General features: G+C 43.1%; 1 protein-coding gene across 2 annotated transcripts in view; it reads right to left on the bottom strand.

The window, feature by feature from the left end:
* Positions 1–4,314: 4,314 nt before the first annotated feature.
* Positions 4,315–14,910, bottom strand: part of LOC139578273 (peroxisome proliferator-activated receptor alpha-like) — a 62,061-nt gene continuing 51,465 nt past the window's right edge. For both annotated transcript variants that reach the window (XM_071405671.1, XM_071405672.1), the window contains exons 6-7: positions 8,989–9,445; positions 4,315–8,779 (exon numbers count right to left, since the gene is read on the bottom strand). In XM_071405671.1, the coding sequence (XP_071261772.1) occupies positions 8,535–8,779; positions 8,989–9,445 (702 nt within the window). In that variant the 3' untranslated portion in view covers positions 4,315–8,534. The remainder of the gene's footprint in view (positions 8,780–8,988; positions 9,446–14,910) is intronic.

Below are 14,910 nucleotides of genomic sequence, written 5' to 3'. Positions count from 1 at the left end.
AGATGTGCAGAAGATGAATGTGCAAGTAGAGATACTGGGGTGCAAAGGAGCAAAAAAACAAAAAAACAAAACAATATTGGGATGAGGTAGTTGGGTGGGCTATTTACAGATGGGCTATGTACAGGTGCAATGATCTGTAAGCTGCTCTGACAGCTGATGCTTAAAGTTAGTGAGGGAGATATGAGTCTCCAGCTTCAGTGATTTTTGCAATTCGTTCCCATCATTGGCAGCAGAGAACTGGAAGGAAAGGCGGCCAAAGGCGGAATTGGCTTTGGGGGTGACGAGTGAAATATACCTGCTGGAGCACGTGCTACGGGTGGGTGCTGCTATGGTGACCAGTGAGCTGAGATAAGGCGGGGCTTTACCTAGCAAAGACTTAAAGATGACCTGGAGCCAGTATTAAGCGAGTGCCAGCCAACGAGAGCATACAGGTCGCAGTGGTAGGTAGTATATGGGGCTTTGGTGACAAAATGGATGGCACTGTGATAGACTGCATCCAATTTGCTGAGTAGAGTGTTGGAGGCTATTTTGTAAATGACTTCGCCGAAGTCAAGGATCGGTAGGATAGTCAGTTTTACGAGGGTATGTTTGGCAGCATGAGTGAAGGATGCTTTGTTACGAAATAGGAAGCCGATTCTAGATTTAATTTGGGATTGGAGATGCTTAATGTGAGTCTGGAAGGAGAGTTTACAGTCTAACCAGACACCTAGGTATTTGTAATTGTCCATATATTCTAAGTCAGAACCGCCCAGAGTAGTGATGCTGGACGGGCGGGCAGGTGTGGGCAGCGATCGATTGAAGAGCATGCATTTAGTTTTACTTGCAGGAGTTGGAGGCCACGGAAGGAGAGTTGTGTGGCATTGAAGCTCAGCTGGAGGTTAGTTAACACAGTGTCCAAAGAAGGGCCAGAAGTATACAGAATGGTGTCGTCTGTGTAGAGGTGGATCAGAGAATCAAGAGCAGCAAGAGTGACATCATTGATGTATACAGAGAAAAGAGTCGGCCCAAGAGTTGAACCCTGTGGCACCCCCATAGAGACTGCCAGAGGTCCGGACAACAGGTCCTCCGATTTGACACACTGAACTCTGTCAGATAAGTAGTTAGTGAACCAGACGAGGCAGTCATTTGAGAAACAAAGGCTGTTGAGTCTGCCGATAAGAATGTGGTGGTTGACAGAGACGAAAGCCTTGGCCAGGTTGATGAATATGGCTGCACAGTATTGTCTTTTATCAATGGTGGTTGTGATATTGTTTAGGACCTTGAGCGTGGCTGAGGTGCACCCATGACCAGCTCGGAAACCAGATTGCATAGCGGAGAAGGTACGGTGTGATTCGAAATGGTCGGTGATCTGTTTGTTAACTTAGCTTTCGAAGACCTTAGAAAGGCAGGGTAGGATAGAAATAGGTCTGTAGCAGTTTGGGTCTACAGTGTCTCCCACTTTGAAGAGGGGGATGACCGCGGCTGCTTTCCAATCTTTGGGGATCTCAGACGATACGAAAGAGAGGTTGAACAGGCTAGTAATAGAGGTTGCAACAATTGCGGCGGATAACTATAGTTATCCAACAATTGCGGCGCAAAACTATAGTTTTGGCAAGTTGGTTAGGACATCTACTTTGTGCATGACACAAGTAATTTGTCCAACAATTGTTTACAGACAGATTATTTCACTTATAATTCACTGTATCACAATTCCAGTGGGTCAGAAGTTTACATACACTAAGTTGACTGTGCCTTTAAACAGCTTGGAAAATTCCAGAAAATGATGTCATGGCTTTAGAAGCTTTCTGATAGGCTAATTGACATCATTTGGGTCAATTGGAGGTGTACCTGTGGATGTATTTCAAGGCCTACCTTCAAATTCAGTGCCTCTTTGCTTGACATCATTTGATGACATTTGCTTGACATCACTAAATGACATAATTTGAGTCAAATCAAATCAAATCAAATTTTATTTGTCACGTGCGCCGAATACAACAGGTGTAGACCTTACAGTGAAATGCTTACTTACAGGCTCTAACCAATAGTGCAAAAAAGGTATTAGGTGAACAATAGGTAAGTAAAGAAATAAAACAACAGTAAAAAGACAGGCTACAAACAGTAGCGAGGCTATAAATGTAGCGAGGCTACATACAGACACCGGTTAGTCAGGCTGATTGAGGTAGTATGTACATGTATATATGGTTAAAGTGACTATGCATATATGATGAACAGAGAATAGCAGTAGCGTAAAAGAGGGGTTGGCGGGTGGTGGATGGGACACAATGCAGATAGCCCGGTTAGCCAATGTGCAGGAGCACTGGTTGGTTGGCCCAATTGAGATAGTATGTACATGAATGTATAGTTAATCATATGCACATATGATAAACAGAGAGTAGCAGAATTGCAGGTGTACCTGTGGATGTATTTCAAGGATGTATTTCAAGGCCTACCTTCAAACTCAGTGCCTCTTTGCTTGACATCATGGGAAAATCAAAAGAAATCAGCCAAGACCTCAGAAAATAAATGTAGACCTCCACAAGTCTGGTTCATCCTTGGGAGCAATTTCCAAACGCCTGATGGTACCACGTTCATCTGTAAAAACAATAGTACGCAAGTATAAACACCATGGGACCACGCAGCCGTCATACCGCTCAGGAAGGAGAAGCGTTCTGTCTCCTAGAGATTAACGTACTTTGGTGCGAAAAGTGCAAATCAATCCCAGAACAACAGCAAAGGACCTTGTGAAGATGCTGGAGGAAACGGGTACAAAAGCTTCTATATCCACAGTAAAACAAGTCCTATATTGACATAACCTGAAATGCCGCTCAGCAAGGAAGAAGCCACTGCTCCAAAACCTCCATAAAAAAGCCAGACTATGGTTTGCAATTGCACATGGGGAAAAAGATCGTAATTTTTGGTGGAATGTCCTCTGGTCTGATGAAACAAAAATAGAACTGTTTGGCCATAATGACCGTCGTTATGTTTGGAGGAAAATGGGGGAGGTTTGCAAGCCGAAGAACACCATCCCAACCGTGAAGTACGGGGGTGGCAGCATCATGTTGTGGGGGTGCTTTGCTGCAGGAGGGACTGGTGCACTTCACAAAATAGATGGTATCATGAGAAAGGAAAATTATGTGGATATATTGAAGCAACATCTCAAGATATCAGTCAGGGAGTTAAAGCTTGGTCGCAAATGGGTCTTCCAAATGGACAATGACCCCAAGCATACTTCCAAAGTTGTGGCAAAATGGCTTAAGGACAACAAAGTCAAGGTATTGGAGTGACCATCACAAAGCCCTGACCTCAATCCTATGGAAAATTTGTGGGCAGAACTGAAAAAGCGTGTGCGAGCAAGAGCAGGCCTACAAACCTGACTCAGTTACACCAGCTCTGTCAAGAGGAATGGGCCAAATTCACCCAACTTATTGTGGGAAGCTTGTGGAAGGCTAGCCGAAACGTTTGACCCAAGTTAAATGATTTAAAGGCAATCCTATCAAATACTAATTCAGTGTATGGAAACTTCTGACCCACAGGGAAAATTATAAAATAAATAAAAGCTGAAATAAATCATTCTCTCTACTATTATTCTGACATTTCACATTCTTAAAATAAAGTGGTGATCCTAACTGACATAAGACAGGGCATTTTTAACAGCTACAAATGTTGCAGAGAGGTGTATACAACCGAGCATACACTCATGCAATCTCGATAGACAAACGTTGGCAGTAGACTGGCCTTACTGAAGAGCTCAGTGACTTTCAACTTGGCACCGTCATAGGATTTCACCTTTCCAACAAGTCAGTTCATCAAATTTCTGCCCTGCTAGAGCTGCCCCAGTCAACTGTAAGTGGTGTTATTGTGATGTGGAAACAACTAGGAGCAACAACGGCTCAACTGCGAAGTGGTAGACCACTCAAGCTCACAGAACGGGACCGCCAAGTGTGAAAGTGCGTAAAAATCTTCTGAATGGTTTGATGAGCATGAAAACGATGTAAACCATATGTCATAGCCGTCTCAGTCACCAGATCTCAACCCAATTGAACACTTATGGGAGATTCTGGAGCGGCGCCTGAGTTTTACACCACCATCAAAAAAACGATTCCTTGTGGAAGAATGGTGTCGCATCCCTCCAATAGAGTTCAAGACACTTGTAGAATCTATGCCAAGATGCATTGAAGCTGTTCTGGTGGCCCAACGCCCTATTAAAAAGCTTTATGTTGGCGTTTCTGTTTCCTTTATTTTGTCAGTTACCAATATGCAGCCGTCTTTCATTCATTCAGCTCTCACCATCAATCAGATGGTATTATTTACTTGAAATAGATGGACAATATAACGTTGGATTTTTAAATAATTTTATTTGTCAATCTATTCAAAGTCAACTTGTTTGTTGTTTAAATTAATAGATAAACATTCATCAAACATGTACTTTATTGTTACCAAGCCACAGTATACATAAACAAAGCATCCAAAGACTGTCTCCAGTCTCTTTGCATGACACTAGCCATAAAAACACTGCATCAACTCTTTACTACAAAATACAAACCTTTTTCCTATATCTTCTGCACTCATCATTTCTGCAGAGTTGTATTTATTATTATTATTATCTGTGTGCTGTATGGCAGGGCACTATAAACTCACTTGAAAAATAAAAAAAGAAGAACAGTACCTCGCTATGTCCTGAGCTAGTATAAACTAAGGGACACAATATTTTCCCTGATACTTGTCAAAAGTCCCTTGTCAATTCAACACAAAACAATATAGATCCTTAAGGGTAGCAAACATCTTCAATTTACCAATCACATAACTTCTCCTCTGGGTTTTTGCTCTAGTGTTTGAACCCTTATATAATCTTGTTTGTATTTACACTATTGCAAGAGAGCGACCTCTCTAATGTGGAGGAATGTAATTCCAAACAGTCGTTATGTTCCACAGATTCAACAATGGTCTGTCTGCCTATCACAATTTTGAAACCTTCCCTAATTCTGTCATGACGCCATATCCTCTCTTTGTGTATCCCTGTACTGTGTAGTATCATATCCATACTAGTAGCTTCTGGCTGGGGACACAGAACTGTACAGAACTGTGTGCAGCTTTACTTTACTCTATTGTGTCTAGTGTTGTATGTCATAGGTTAAGGCACGGGTTGAGTGTAATCCCTAATGTGTTCTGTTCACCTTGTGATTCTAGAATCTAGTGGACTAAAGCAGCGTTGCATTCTGCAGAGGTCTGACAATCCAGAGCAATAGATATTGTAGAACTGCCATTTACAGGCAGCTTGAAATTCAGTCATCTAACATATGGCATGATTATAATTAAGTAAGTTAGAACACAGCAGCGAGTGAGGAGGGAAGCCAGTAAAACGCTTGATACAGCGGAAGCATGTTAATTAAGCAATAAGGCCAGAGGGGGTGTGGTATATGGCCAATATACCATGGCTAATGGATGTTCTTATGCGCAACGCGGAGTGCCTGGATACAGCCCTTAGCCGTGGTATATTGGCCATATACCACAAACCCCAGAGGTGCCTTATTGCTATTATAAACTGGTTACCAACGTAATTAGGGCAGTAAAAATACATGTTTTGTCATCATACCCGTGGTATATGGTCTGATATATCAGCCAATCAGCATTCAGGGCTCGAAACACCCAGTTTCTAATAAACAATATACTGCATCTTTACTGCATTTAGCTGTAATGAAATCACTGTTCATTGTGGACAAGTTATGAGTGCGTAATGTTCTATATACTGTACATGTATCAAAACAGAGAAGGGATATAGTAGGGCCACAAAAACAACAAACCGTTTGGCTTGAAGAACATAATGAGGCAGTTATGGAGCATTTATGTTCTGAATAGTGAAATTACGCCCCAATCATCCCCTTTATTACCTAATCTTCCACCTGAGACCATAGCATAGAAGGAAACCTGCAGTATTGATGTAGGATCTGTGCCATGATAGCTTATTACCAGTCTTAACGCTGATGATTTACTTATGCATGTTCAAGACAAATACTATATCCAGATCATGTTGTTGAGTGAAAATATAGTGTCAATAACCCATGAAAGGTTTTGTATTCAAGTCTTGATATTTGCTTTGAGTGCTTTTAGTATCCCTACAGCGAAGCACAGCACATAGAGAACATGTTAACTCTCTCTAGTGTGGGAATTAACCAAAGGAATGTCCCCATTGGGAATCACATCTATGGTTGTATCACCAGATACTTAGCTATTCTATTTACATTGCATTTTTCAACCTAATTATTCAACGAAACAATTTCTGATATACTCATATATATATATATGTACATATGTTTATATATATGTATATATATGCTTTAGTATAAAAATATGATCCAACTCAATTATAACATTGTCAAATTAGGTAGCGCTTAATCAAAAACATACCTACATTTCTATACCATTTAAAACATTGAAAAGTATTTACCAGACAAAAAGGAATACAAAACATACCCAATAATAGTTAGTATCTTGCATACCTCTGGTTATAGTTGGGGCAAGCAATCACATAATCACTGAATCTATGTACAAAGCATTAATACAACGTGGTGCAGAGAGTGAAGCTAGGTCCATTACACCCCAAAAAAAACATTGTTTTGTGGATTCATGAGAATTTGCTACGGTAAGCAAAGAACAAAATACATTCCCTCACAGAAAATACACACATGCACTGTATATCCTTTCCATCAGAAAAGCATGCACACATGAAGGATTATTTCATTCTGTCTTTGAAACATTCCCAACAGTTCTGTGAAGGATTGATGGCTGGTTTGATGAGGCAGTTTTAGTATTTCATCTCTACTAGATTAAAACAACCAGGTGTAAATAGTAGCAAAATACCCACTGAGAGAGAGAGAGAGAGAGAGAGAGAGAGAGAGAGAGAGAGAGAGAGAGAGAGAGAGAGAGAGAGAGAGAGAGAGAGAGAGAGAGAGAGAGAGAGAGAGAGAGAGAGAGAGAGAGAGAGAGAGAGAGAGAGAGAGAGAGAGAGAGAGAGAGAGAGAGAGAGAGAGAGAGAGAGAGAGAGAGAGAGAGAGAGAGAAAAATGAGATGAAGGGCACGGTATGTGAAAACCATCACTAAAAAGCACATAGTGAATTCGCGGTCGAAATATGACTGATGAGTAACTGACGTTTGAACAACGGAGACCTGTGGCAGCCAATAATGTGTCCCTCCAACTGAGGCTGTGGGTCTTTGCCCAAAAGAGCAAGGGACTAAAAACTCAGTGGGATATAGGGGGAGTACTTTCTGAAACGCTGTAGCCTCATTCATGATAACATTAGCAAATATGCAAATGTTAAATGAACAATTATAGCTAAAGTCGTTTTTTTCCCCCGGAGGAATCCAAATTTCTAAGACATGATAAGTTATAGCCTAAGCAGGAGCAAGAGCTTGAAAACACACAGGAGAGGTTTCCCAAAATGAATTAAGCAATATGTTATATTTACTTGTACTGTGAGTTGAATTTTGAGCCGCTGCAGCCACATCTGAGGGACAGTAACCTGGTACAGTGTGATGTATTAGGAAACTGAATATAGGAGAGACACACACACCGGCAGCGAGAGAGACAGACACTCATGAGGACCTCATTGACCATGCAATCCCATAACCTCACTGGGGGAGAACATCCAATCGCTGAAAAGCTGCCTTACTGTGAGACACAGTCACTCACATCTGAAGTCTGTATTCGGCATTGAATTCGCTTGGGTGTCTTTACTGCAAAATAGTTGTGCAACATTATAATTATTTTCTCTCACTCTGAAGTTCGTTACAAAATGACATAGTTATAAAGATACTGCTGGAGTGGTGATTCTGTCGATACGTCCTGCTGTTCATCACTCAAGGGCCTGATTAGGTCAGAGATGTGTGTACCGTATAGGAAAGGGATCCCCTCTAGCAGGGACTCTGGTGGCTATAGTCTGACTGAATCATATGCTGCATTTAGACAGGCAGCCCAATTCTGATCTTTTTCCCACTAATTGGTCTTTTGACCAGTCACATCAGATCTTTTCATATCAGATCTTTTTCAGAGCTGATCTGATTAGTCAAAAGACCAATTAGTGAAAAAAATATCAGAATTGGGCTGCCTGTCTAAACACAGCCACTGTTATCTAAACAAGCAATTGATTATTTGAGCCGTGTACTTCTTTCTGATGTTGGCCAAAGGTGTCTAAACCCAGCCCAATGCATGTTCTCTAGTTAGGACAAACACTGGAACAGGACACTCAATTCAGCTTCACATTGCCCGTCCACACAGGTAATATGGCCCTATAGGTTCCTGTGGGAGTAGTGGACCCCACTACAGGTGCCCAGAATATAGTCCTATTGTCCTGTCCGGTCCTGTCTGAAAGATGAGCAACCCTGCATCTGGGGGTCCAGTGGTTCAAACCTTTCATTGTGGGACTATTCAGAGAGACTGTTCACGCATGTGTCCCCAAAATGGAGGGCAACCTCCTTTCTAGACTCAGTACATGTCCCCAAAATGGAGGGTGAGGTGGGTGTGTGACCCAGCCCCCACCCTCCTCTCTGGGCTCAGTATCTCAGTACATGTCTCTGTAGATCTCTTGCAGCAGGGGGTGGAGCGACATGTCCTCTGTTTTCTTGATCTCCTGGACCAACTGAGCGTGCTCGGTGACCAGCTGCCGGAGGTCGGACAGTTTCTGCAGCAGCTTGGGGAAGAGGAAGGTGTCGTCTGGGTGGTTGGCCAGCAGGTGGAGCCGCAGCACCTGAACAATGTTCTCCTGCATGCGCTCAATGTGGCCAACGTTCACCAGGCCGGGACGGTCTGAGGGAGAGGAAAGAGGACAGCAAAATTAGAGAAAGAAGGTGGATTATGCCAATCCAAGAAGAGACATTATGATTGGCATAGAGCTGAAGAGCAAATCCATCAAGAAGATAAGTAATAACACTAGTAATTAACTACCAATTAGTGGTAACTACCAATTAGTGGTCATTAACCCCCAATCCCAGCCTCTACCTCTCTCTCTCTCTTACCTCCGCAGCAGATGATGGCGGCCACAAACAGGGCCAGGTCACTGTCATCCAGCTCCAGCCCGTTGAACTTCATGGCGAACTGGAACTTGGGTTCCATCATGTCACTGAAGGGCCTCCTCAGACTCTTGAGAAACTCCCTGGTGATAAAGCCCGATCCGTAGGCCACCAGGAGGCCGTCCTTGTTCATACATGAGGCCAGCAGGGCGAACAGCGCCTCGTACACTCCATACTTCAGCAGAGTCACCTGGTCGTTCAGGTCCAGGCTGGAGAAGCCGGGGACAGACTTGGCGAACTCAGTCAGCTCTGTGACCGTCTCCACGGAGGTGCACTGGCAGCAGTGGAAGATGCGTACCTCAGCCTCCTTCTCCAGCAGATGGCCCCCAGCCGGGCCCACCATCTTGGCAACGAGGGTCTGCTCTGCCAGCTGAAGGGTATCCATGTCGTGGATGACAAATGGCTGCAGGGGCATGAAGGGAGACAGGGTGGTGAGGAGACATACATTTTGTTTGAGCTAAAGCATGGATCTTCCACGCTCCGGATTGAATCTAGGCCATAGTCTGTAGTCATGTGTAATGAATGACAGCCCATTATGTAGCAATGTTGGTAGATAGGAATGGCCCTATTTCAAACACTTGCCCCTAAAATGACCCGGTGGAAAAGGTAGGTATTTGCAATATTACTACTACTAGAGTGAGGAACCATATGTTACAAAAACAGTCCTGCCTACATGTAGGGATAGATAGCCTATATAACATTTACTGACAGAAAGGAAATATGTTATTTCAGGAAGTTTAAATCCTTATTGTGACATATTCGGAGCCCTGTCCTTGACCCTAGAGTAAGTTAAGAACTCCTCCGTCTCAAAACCTAAAATGTATTTTATTGCCATTATGAATCTGGCGAGGTTAACTTGTTTCTACTGAAATATGTTTAGGGACAGGGCAAACAGGGTCTAGATTAGCTGTGATGTCCTACGCTGTAGCAAAACAAACAACAGGTAAATCTAATATACAGTAATCACGTGTGTACCCTTAGACACGGAGCCATGTCTTACAAAAACACTGCTGCCTGTGCTTCCTCAACAAGCACTGCAAAGACACCAACTCAACATGTTTCCAACAGGAAATACACAAGGACTGTGTTTACTTAAATAAACTCAACAGTTATCTAACTCTACTTTGCAACGGGTTAAAAAAGAACACGTTTGTTTTTAGAGTGTAAGGCTGCTAAACAACTGTCTCTGGGTCACTGTTTTGGTGGGGCTGTTTTGGAAGTAGGCTACACTACCAGAGATGCAGTGGGGAAAGTTCCCACAGACGCCAATCCAGCACCTGCTCCTGTATATCAAACCCAGAGCTCTGATACGTTAATGCTGCGCAAACGATAAACTACATGCTACACACAGTTTACTCAACTCACAATATGATACGCTCCCAAGATTTGACCGGCAATGCATGCCAAAATAGTATTGTTGATGGTGGCAACTGGGTGAAAGGCGGAGCCGCTTGATCAACAACAGAAAATGTGTTCAATCTGTGCATACTGTATGCAGAAGGCATACACTGTAAAAAGAATGAAAAAGTATTCAACGTATAATTGTGAGGCAAGAAGCTGCAATAGGATTGTGTTTGCTCAACATTTGGGAATATTGCTGAACCAATATACAGTTGAGTGAACAAACTTTAACACATTAGCTCCAATTCTTGCCCATTTGAAGTCCACTCAACTCACAGAATAATGCTGATTAAACAATTGATTACGTTTGCTTTTCTTTTACAGTGTACTGGAGTGTTTGGGTAAATTGAGACATTTTTTACATTCAGCATCACTCTGTCAAGGGAAATATAGTATTTTTTAATAAAATAGATATCTATATACACTGAGTGTACAAAAGATTTCCATGACAAAGCTATGATCCCTTATTGATGTAACTTGTTAAATCCACTTCAATCAGTGTAGATGAAGGGGAGGAGACAAGTTAAAGAAGGATTTTTAAGCCTTGAGAGAATTGAGACTTGGATTGTGTGTGTGCCATTCAGAAGATGAAAGGTCAAGACAAAATACTTAAGTGGCTTTGAACGGGGTATGGTAGTAGGTGCCAGGCACACCGGTTTGAGTGTGTCGAGAACTTCAACGCTCCTGGGTTGTTCACGCTCAACAGTTTCCTGTGTGTATCAAGAATGGTCCACCACCTGGACAACCAGCCAACTTGACACAACTGTGGGAAGCATCGAAGTCAACATGGGCCTGCATCCCTGTGGAACGCGTTCGACACCTTGTAGAGTCCATGCCCCAACGAATTGAGGCTGTTCTGAGGGCAAAAGGGGTGTAAAAAACAAACACTTTGTACTTTTTATTACACTTTTAACATAGGCCAGGCCCTGTTGTTACCTCATATCCCTGCAATAATGCCTTACATTACGCCTGGTAAGAAAACACTTTAATTTGCTTAACTTGCCATTGGCTACAACATTGTCAAAATTTTCTCCATGGCCATTGGCTCAACTTACCCCAAGGCTCAACTTACATTTACATTACATTTAAGTCATTTAGCAGACGCTCTTATCCAGAGCGACTTACAAATTGGTGCATTCACCTTATGATATCCAGTGGAACAACCACTTTACAATAGTGCATCTAACTCTTTTAAAGGGGGGGGGGGGGGGTTAGAAGGATTACTTTCTCCTATCCTAGGTATTCCTTAAAGAGGTGGGGTTTCAGGTGTCTCCGGAAGGTGGTGATTGACTCCGCTGACCTGGCGTCGTGAGGGAGTTTGTTCCACCATTGGGGTGCCAGAGCAGCGAACAGTTTTGACTGGGCTGAGCGGGAACTGTACTTCTTCAGAGGTAGGGAGGCGAGCAGGCCAGAGGTGGATGAACGCAGTGCCCTTGAGGCGTTCCCCAAAGCAAACCTTTTAACTATATTAGCTCACACAGCTACAGGGATAAACTTTCATGCTAGGTTTAGGACCTCATATTGAAGTTTATAAAGACCCCAACTGATGTATAGAACTATCTTAAAATGATCTACTTTGGTTTAGATCACCACCAACTGAATTTGGCTCTGCCCGGAGTATCCCTGAAGTACCCTTCATGTGCATTTTACCAATAGGTCTATGGTCTCATGAGTCTTCTCAAGTACACCCAGCTGATAGGCCAAGTACCCCCAGGGGTCCTAGTACCCCTGGTTGGGAACCACTGGTTTAGATACAAGCATCATCAAACCTCTAACACAATAAATTAATTTGACTTGGCGAAAATCAGTTTTTTGGACCTAACTTTCTTATCACTTTTTCAATGTGGTTTCTTCCTCCACAGACTCCATGAAATTATGACCTCTTCCTAAATATTTGGTCACATGATTAATTTTGTTTACAGTGCATTTGGACCCCTTCCCTTTTTCCAAATGTTGTTACATTACAGCCTTATTCTAAAATTGATTAAATAAATAATGTCCCTCATCAATCTACACACAATACCCCATAATGACAAAGCAGTTAAAACATTTTTTTTGAAAATGTATTAAAAATACAAAACAGAAATACCTTATTTACATAAGTATTCAGACCCTTTGCTATGAGACTCGAAATTGAGCTCAGGTGCATCCATGTTTCCATTGACCATCCTTGAGATGTTTCTACAACTTGATTGGAGTCCACCTGTGGTAAAATCAATTGATTGGACATGATTTGGAAAGGCACACACCTGTCTATATAAGGTCCCACAGTTGACAGTGCATGCCAGAGCAAAAACCAAGCCATGAGGTCTAAGGAAATGTCCTTAGAGCTCTGAGACAGATCTGGGGAAGGGTACCAAAACATTTCTGCAGCATTGAAGGTTCCCAAGAACACTGTGGCCTCTGTCATTCTTAAATGGAAGAAGTTTGGACCCACCAAGACTATTCCTAGAGCTAGCCACCCGCCAAACTGAGCATTCGGAGGAGAAGGGCCTTGGTCAGGGAGGTGACCAACAACCCGATGGTCACTCTGACAGAGCTCCAGAGTTCCTCTGTGGAGATGGGAGAACCTTCCAGAAGGACAACCATCTCTGCAGCACTCCACCAATCAGGCCTTTATGGTAGAGTGGCCAGATGGAAGCCACACACATGACATCCTGCTTGGAGTTTTGCAAAAGGCACCTAAAGAACTCCCAGACCATGAGAAACAAGATTCTCTGGTCTGATGAAACCAAGATTGAACTATTTGGCCTGAATGCCTAGCGTCACATCTGGAGGAAACCTGGCACCATCCCTACGGTGAAGCATGGTGGTAGCATCATCATGCTGTGGGTATGTTTTTCAGCAGCAGGGACTGGGAGACTAGTCAGTAGAGATCCTTGATGAAAATCTTCTCCAGAGCGCTCAGGACCTCAGACTGGGGCGAAGGTTCAACTTCCAACAGGACAATGACCGTCAACATACAGCCAAGACAACACAGGAGTCTCTAAATGTCTCTAAATGTCCTGAATAAATGGGTCTGAATACTTTATGAATGCACTGTATGGCTTCCTACAAACAAGGGTGGCTCAACTTACCCCTTGGGCTCAACTTAACCGACTCTCCCCTCAAGGCATTGCTAAAGGCTATGCTAAAGGCTATGCTAAAGCTAAACTGAGTGTCTATCCATTCAGTGTAGTTGGTCCACAGTTTCTGCTCACTGTTTACAACACTGTGATACCATGAGCTCATTGGGAAACCTGGAGAAGATCAAACCATGCTCTTAGCTGCTTGGACTGAATCACTTCTAACAACTGGACTAGACTATCATTAACTCTAGTAACTAGTAACTGGACTAGACTACTGAACTCTGAGTGGATACTCAAGGGATAATGCCAGAGAAGCCGGTGTTTGCAAGATATATTGGCACGCCTGCAAACAGTGGCAGCTCTGCTTCTAGCTCCTAAGCAACTTTGCTGTATTTTGTTTTTTTGGTGTGTTATTTCTTACATTATTAGCCCAGAACGTTTAAAAAAATATTACATACAGCCGGAAATAACTTTTGGGTATCAGAGTGGTGGTAACTCATCAGCATTACGGCCAGGAATACGACTTTCCTGAATTGGATCCTTTACTTGTATCCCCCAGGGCAATTGAACTTATCCCAGAGGCTGCTCCAAGACGTTGCCGGAAGAGAAGAGGTATTCGGAGTGGACTTCTAGTCCGACTCAGGAGGAGGGCACACCATCCACCGCTTCCGAGTGTATTACTCGCTAATGTTCAGTCTCTGGACAAGTAAGTCGACGAGATCAGGGCAAGTATCTCCTTCCAGAGAGACATAAGGGACTGTAACATACTCTGTTTCAGGGAATCATGGCTCTCTCGGGATATACTGTTCCCGTCCATGCAGACAGGAGTAAAGAACTTTCCAGGAAGAAGAATGGCTAACTACTCATGGTGTGATTGTGATAACATACAGAAACTGTACATTCCCCCTTAAGCCGATACCACAACAGCCCTCAAGGAACTACACTGGACTTTATGGAAACTGGAAACCACATATCTTGAGGCCGCATTTATTTTAGCTGGGATTTTAACCAAGAAAGGTGACCAGTGAGCTGAGATAAGATGGGGCTTTACCTAGCAAAGACTTATTGATGACCTGGAGTCAGTGGGTTTGGCGACGCATATGTAGTGAGGGCCAGCCAACGAGAGCATACAGGTCGCAGTGGTGGGTAGTATATGGGGCTTTGGTGACAAAACAGATGGCACTGTGATAGACTACATCCAGTTTGCCGGGTAGAGTGTTGGAGGCTATTTTGTAAATGACATCGCCGAAGTCAAGGATCGGTAGGATAGTCAGTTTTACGAGGGTATGTTTGGCAGCATGAGTGAAGGAGGCTTTGTTGTGAAATAGGAAGCCAATTCATATTACTCCAGTGCTAGCTTCCCTACACTGGCTTCCTGTTAAGGCAAGGACTGATTTCA

Source organism: Salvelinus alpinus, chromosome 6, assembly GCF_045679555.1.
Source record: "Salvelinus alpinus chromosome 6, SLU_Salpinus.1, whole genome shotgun sequence".
Classification (NCBI taxonomy): Eukaryota; Metazoa; Chordata; class Actinopteri; order Salmoniformes; family Salmonidae; genus Salvelinus; species Salvelinus alpinus.
The sequence above is the reverse complement of the archived record's forward strand: the minus strand, read 5'-3'. Positions and strand labels throughout refer to the sequence as shown.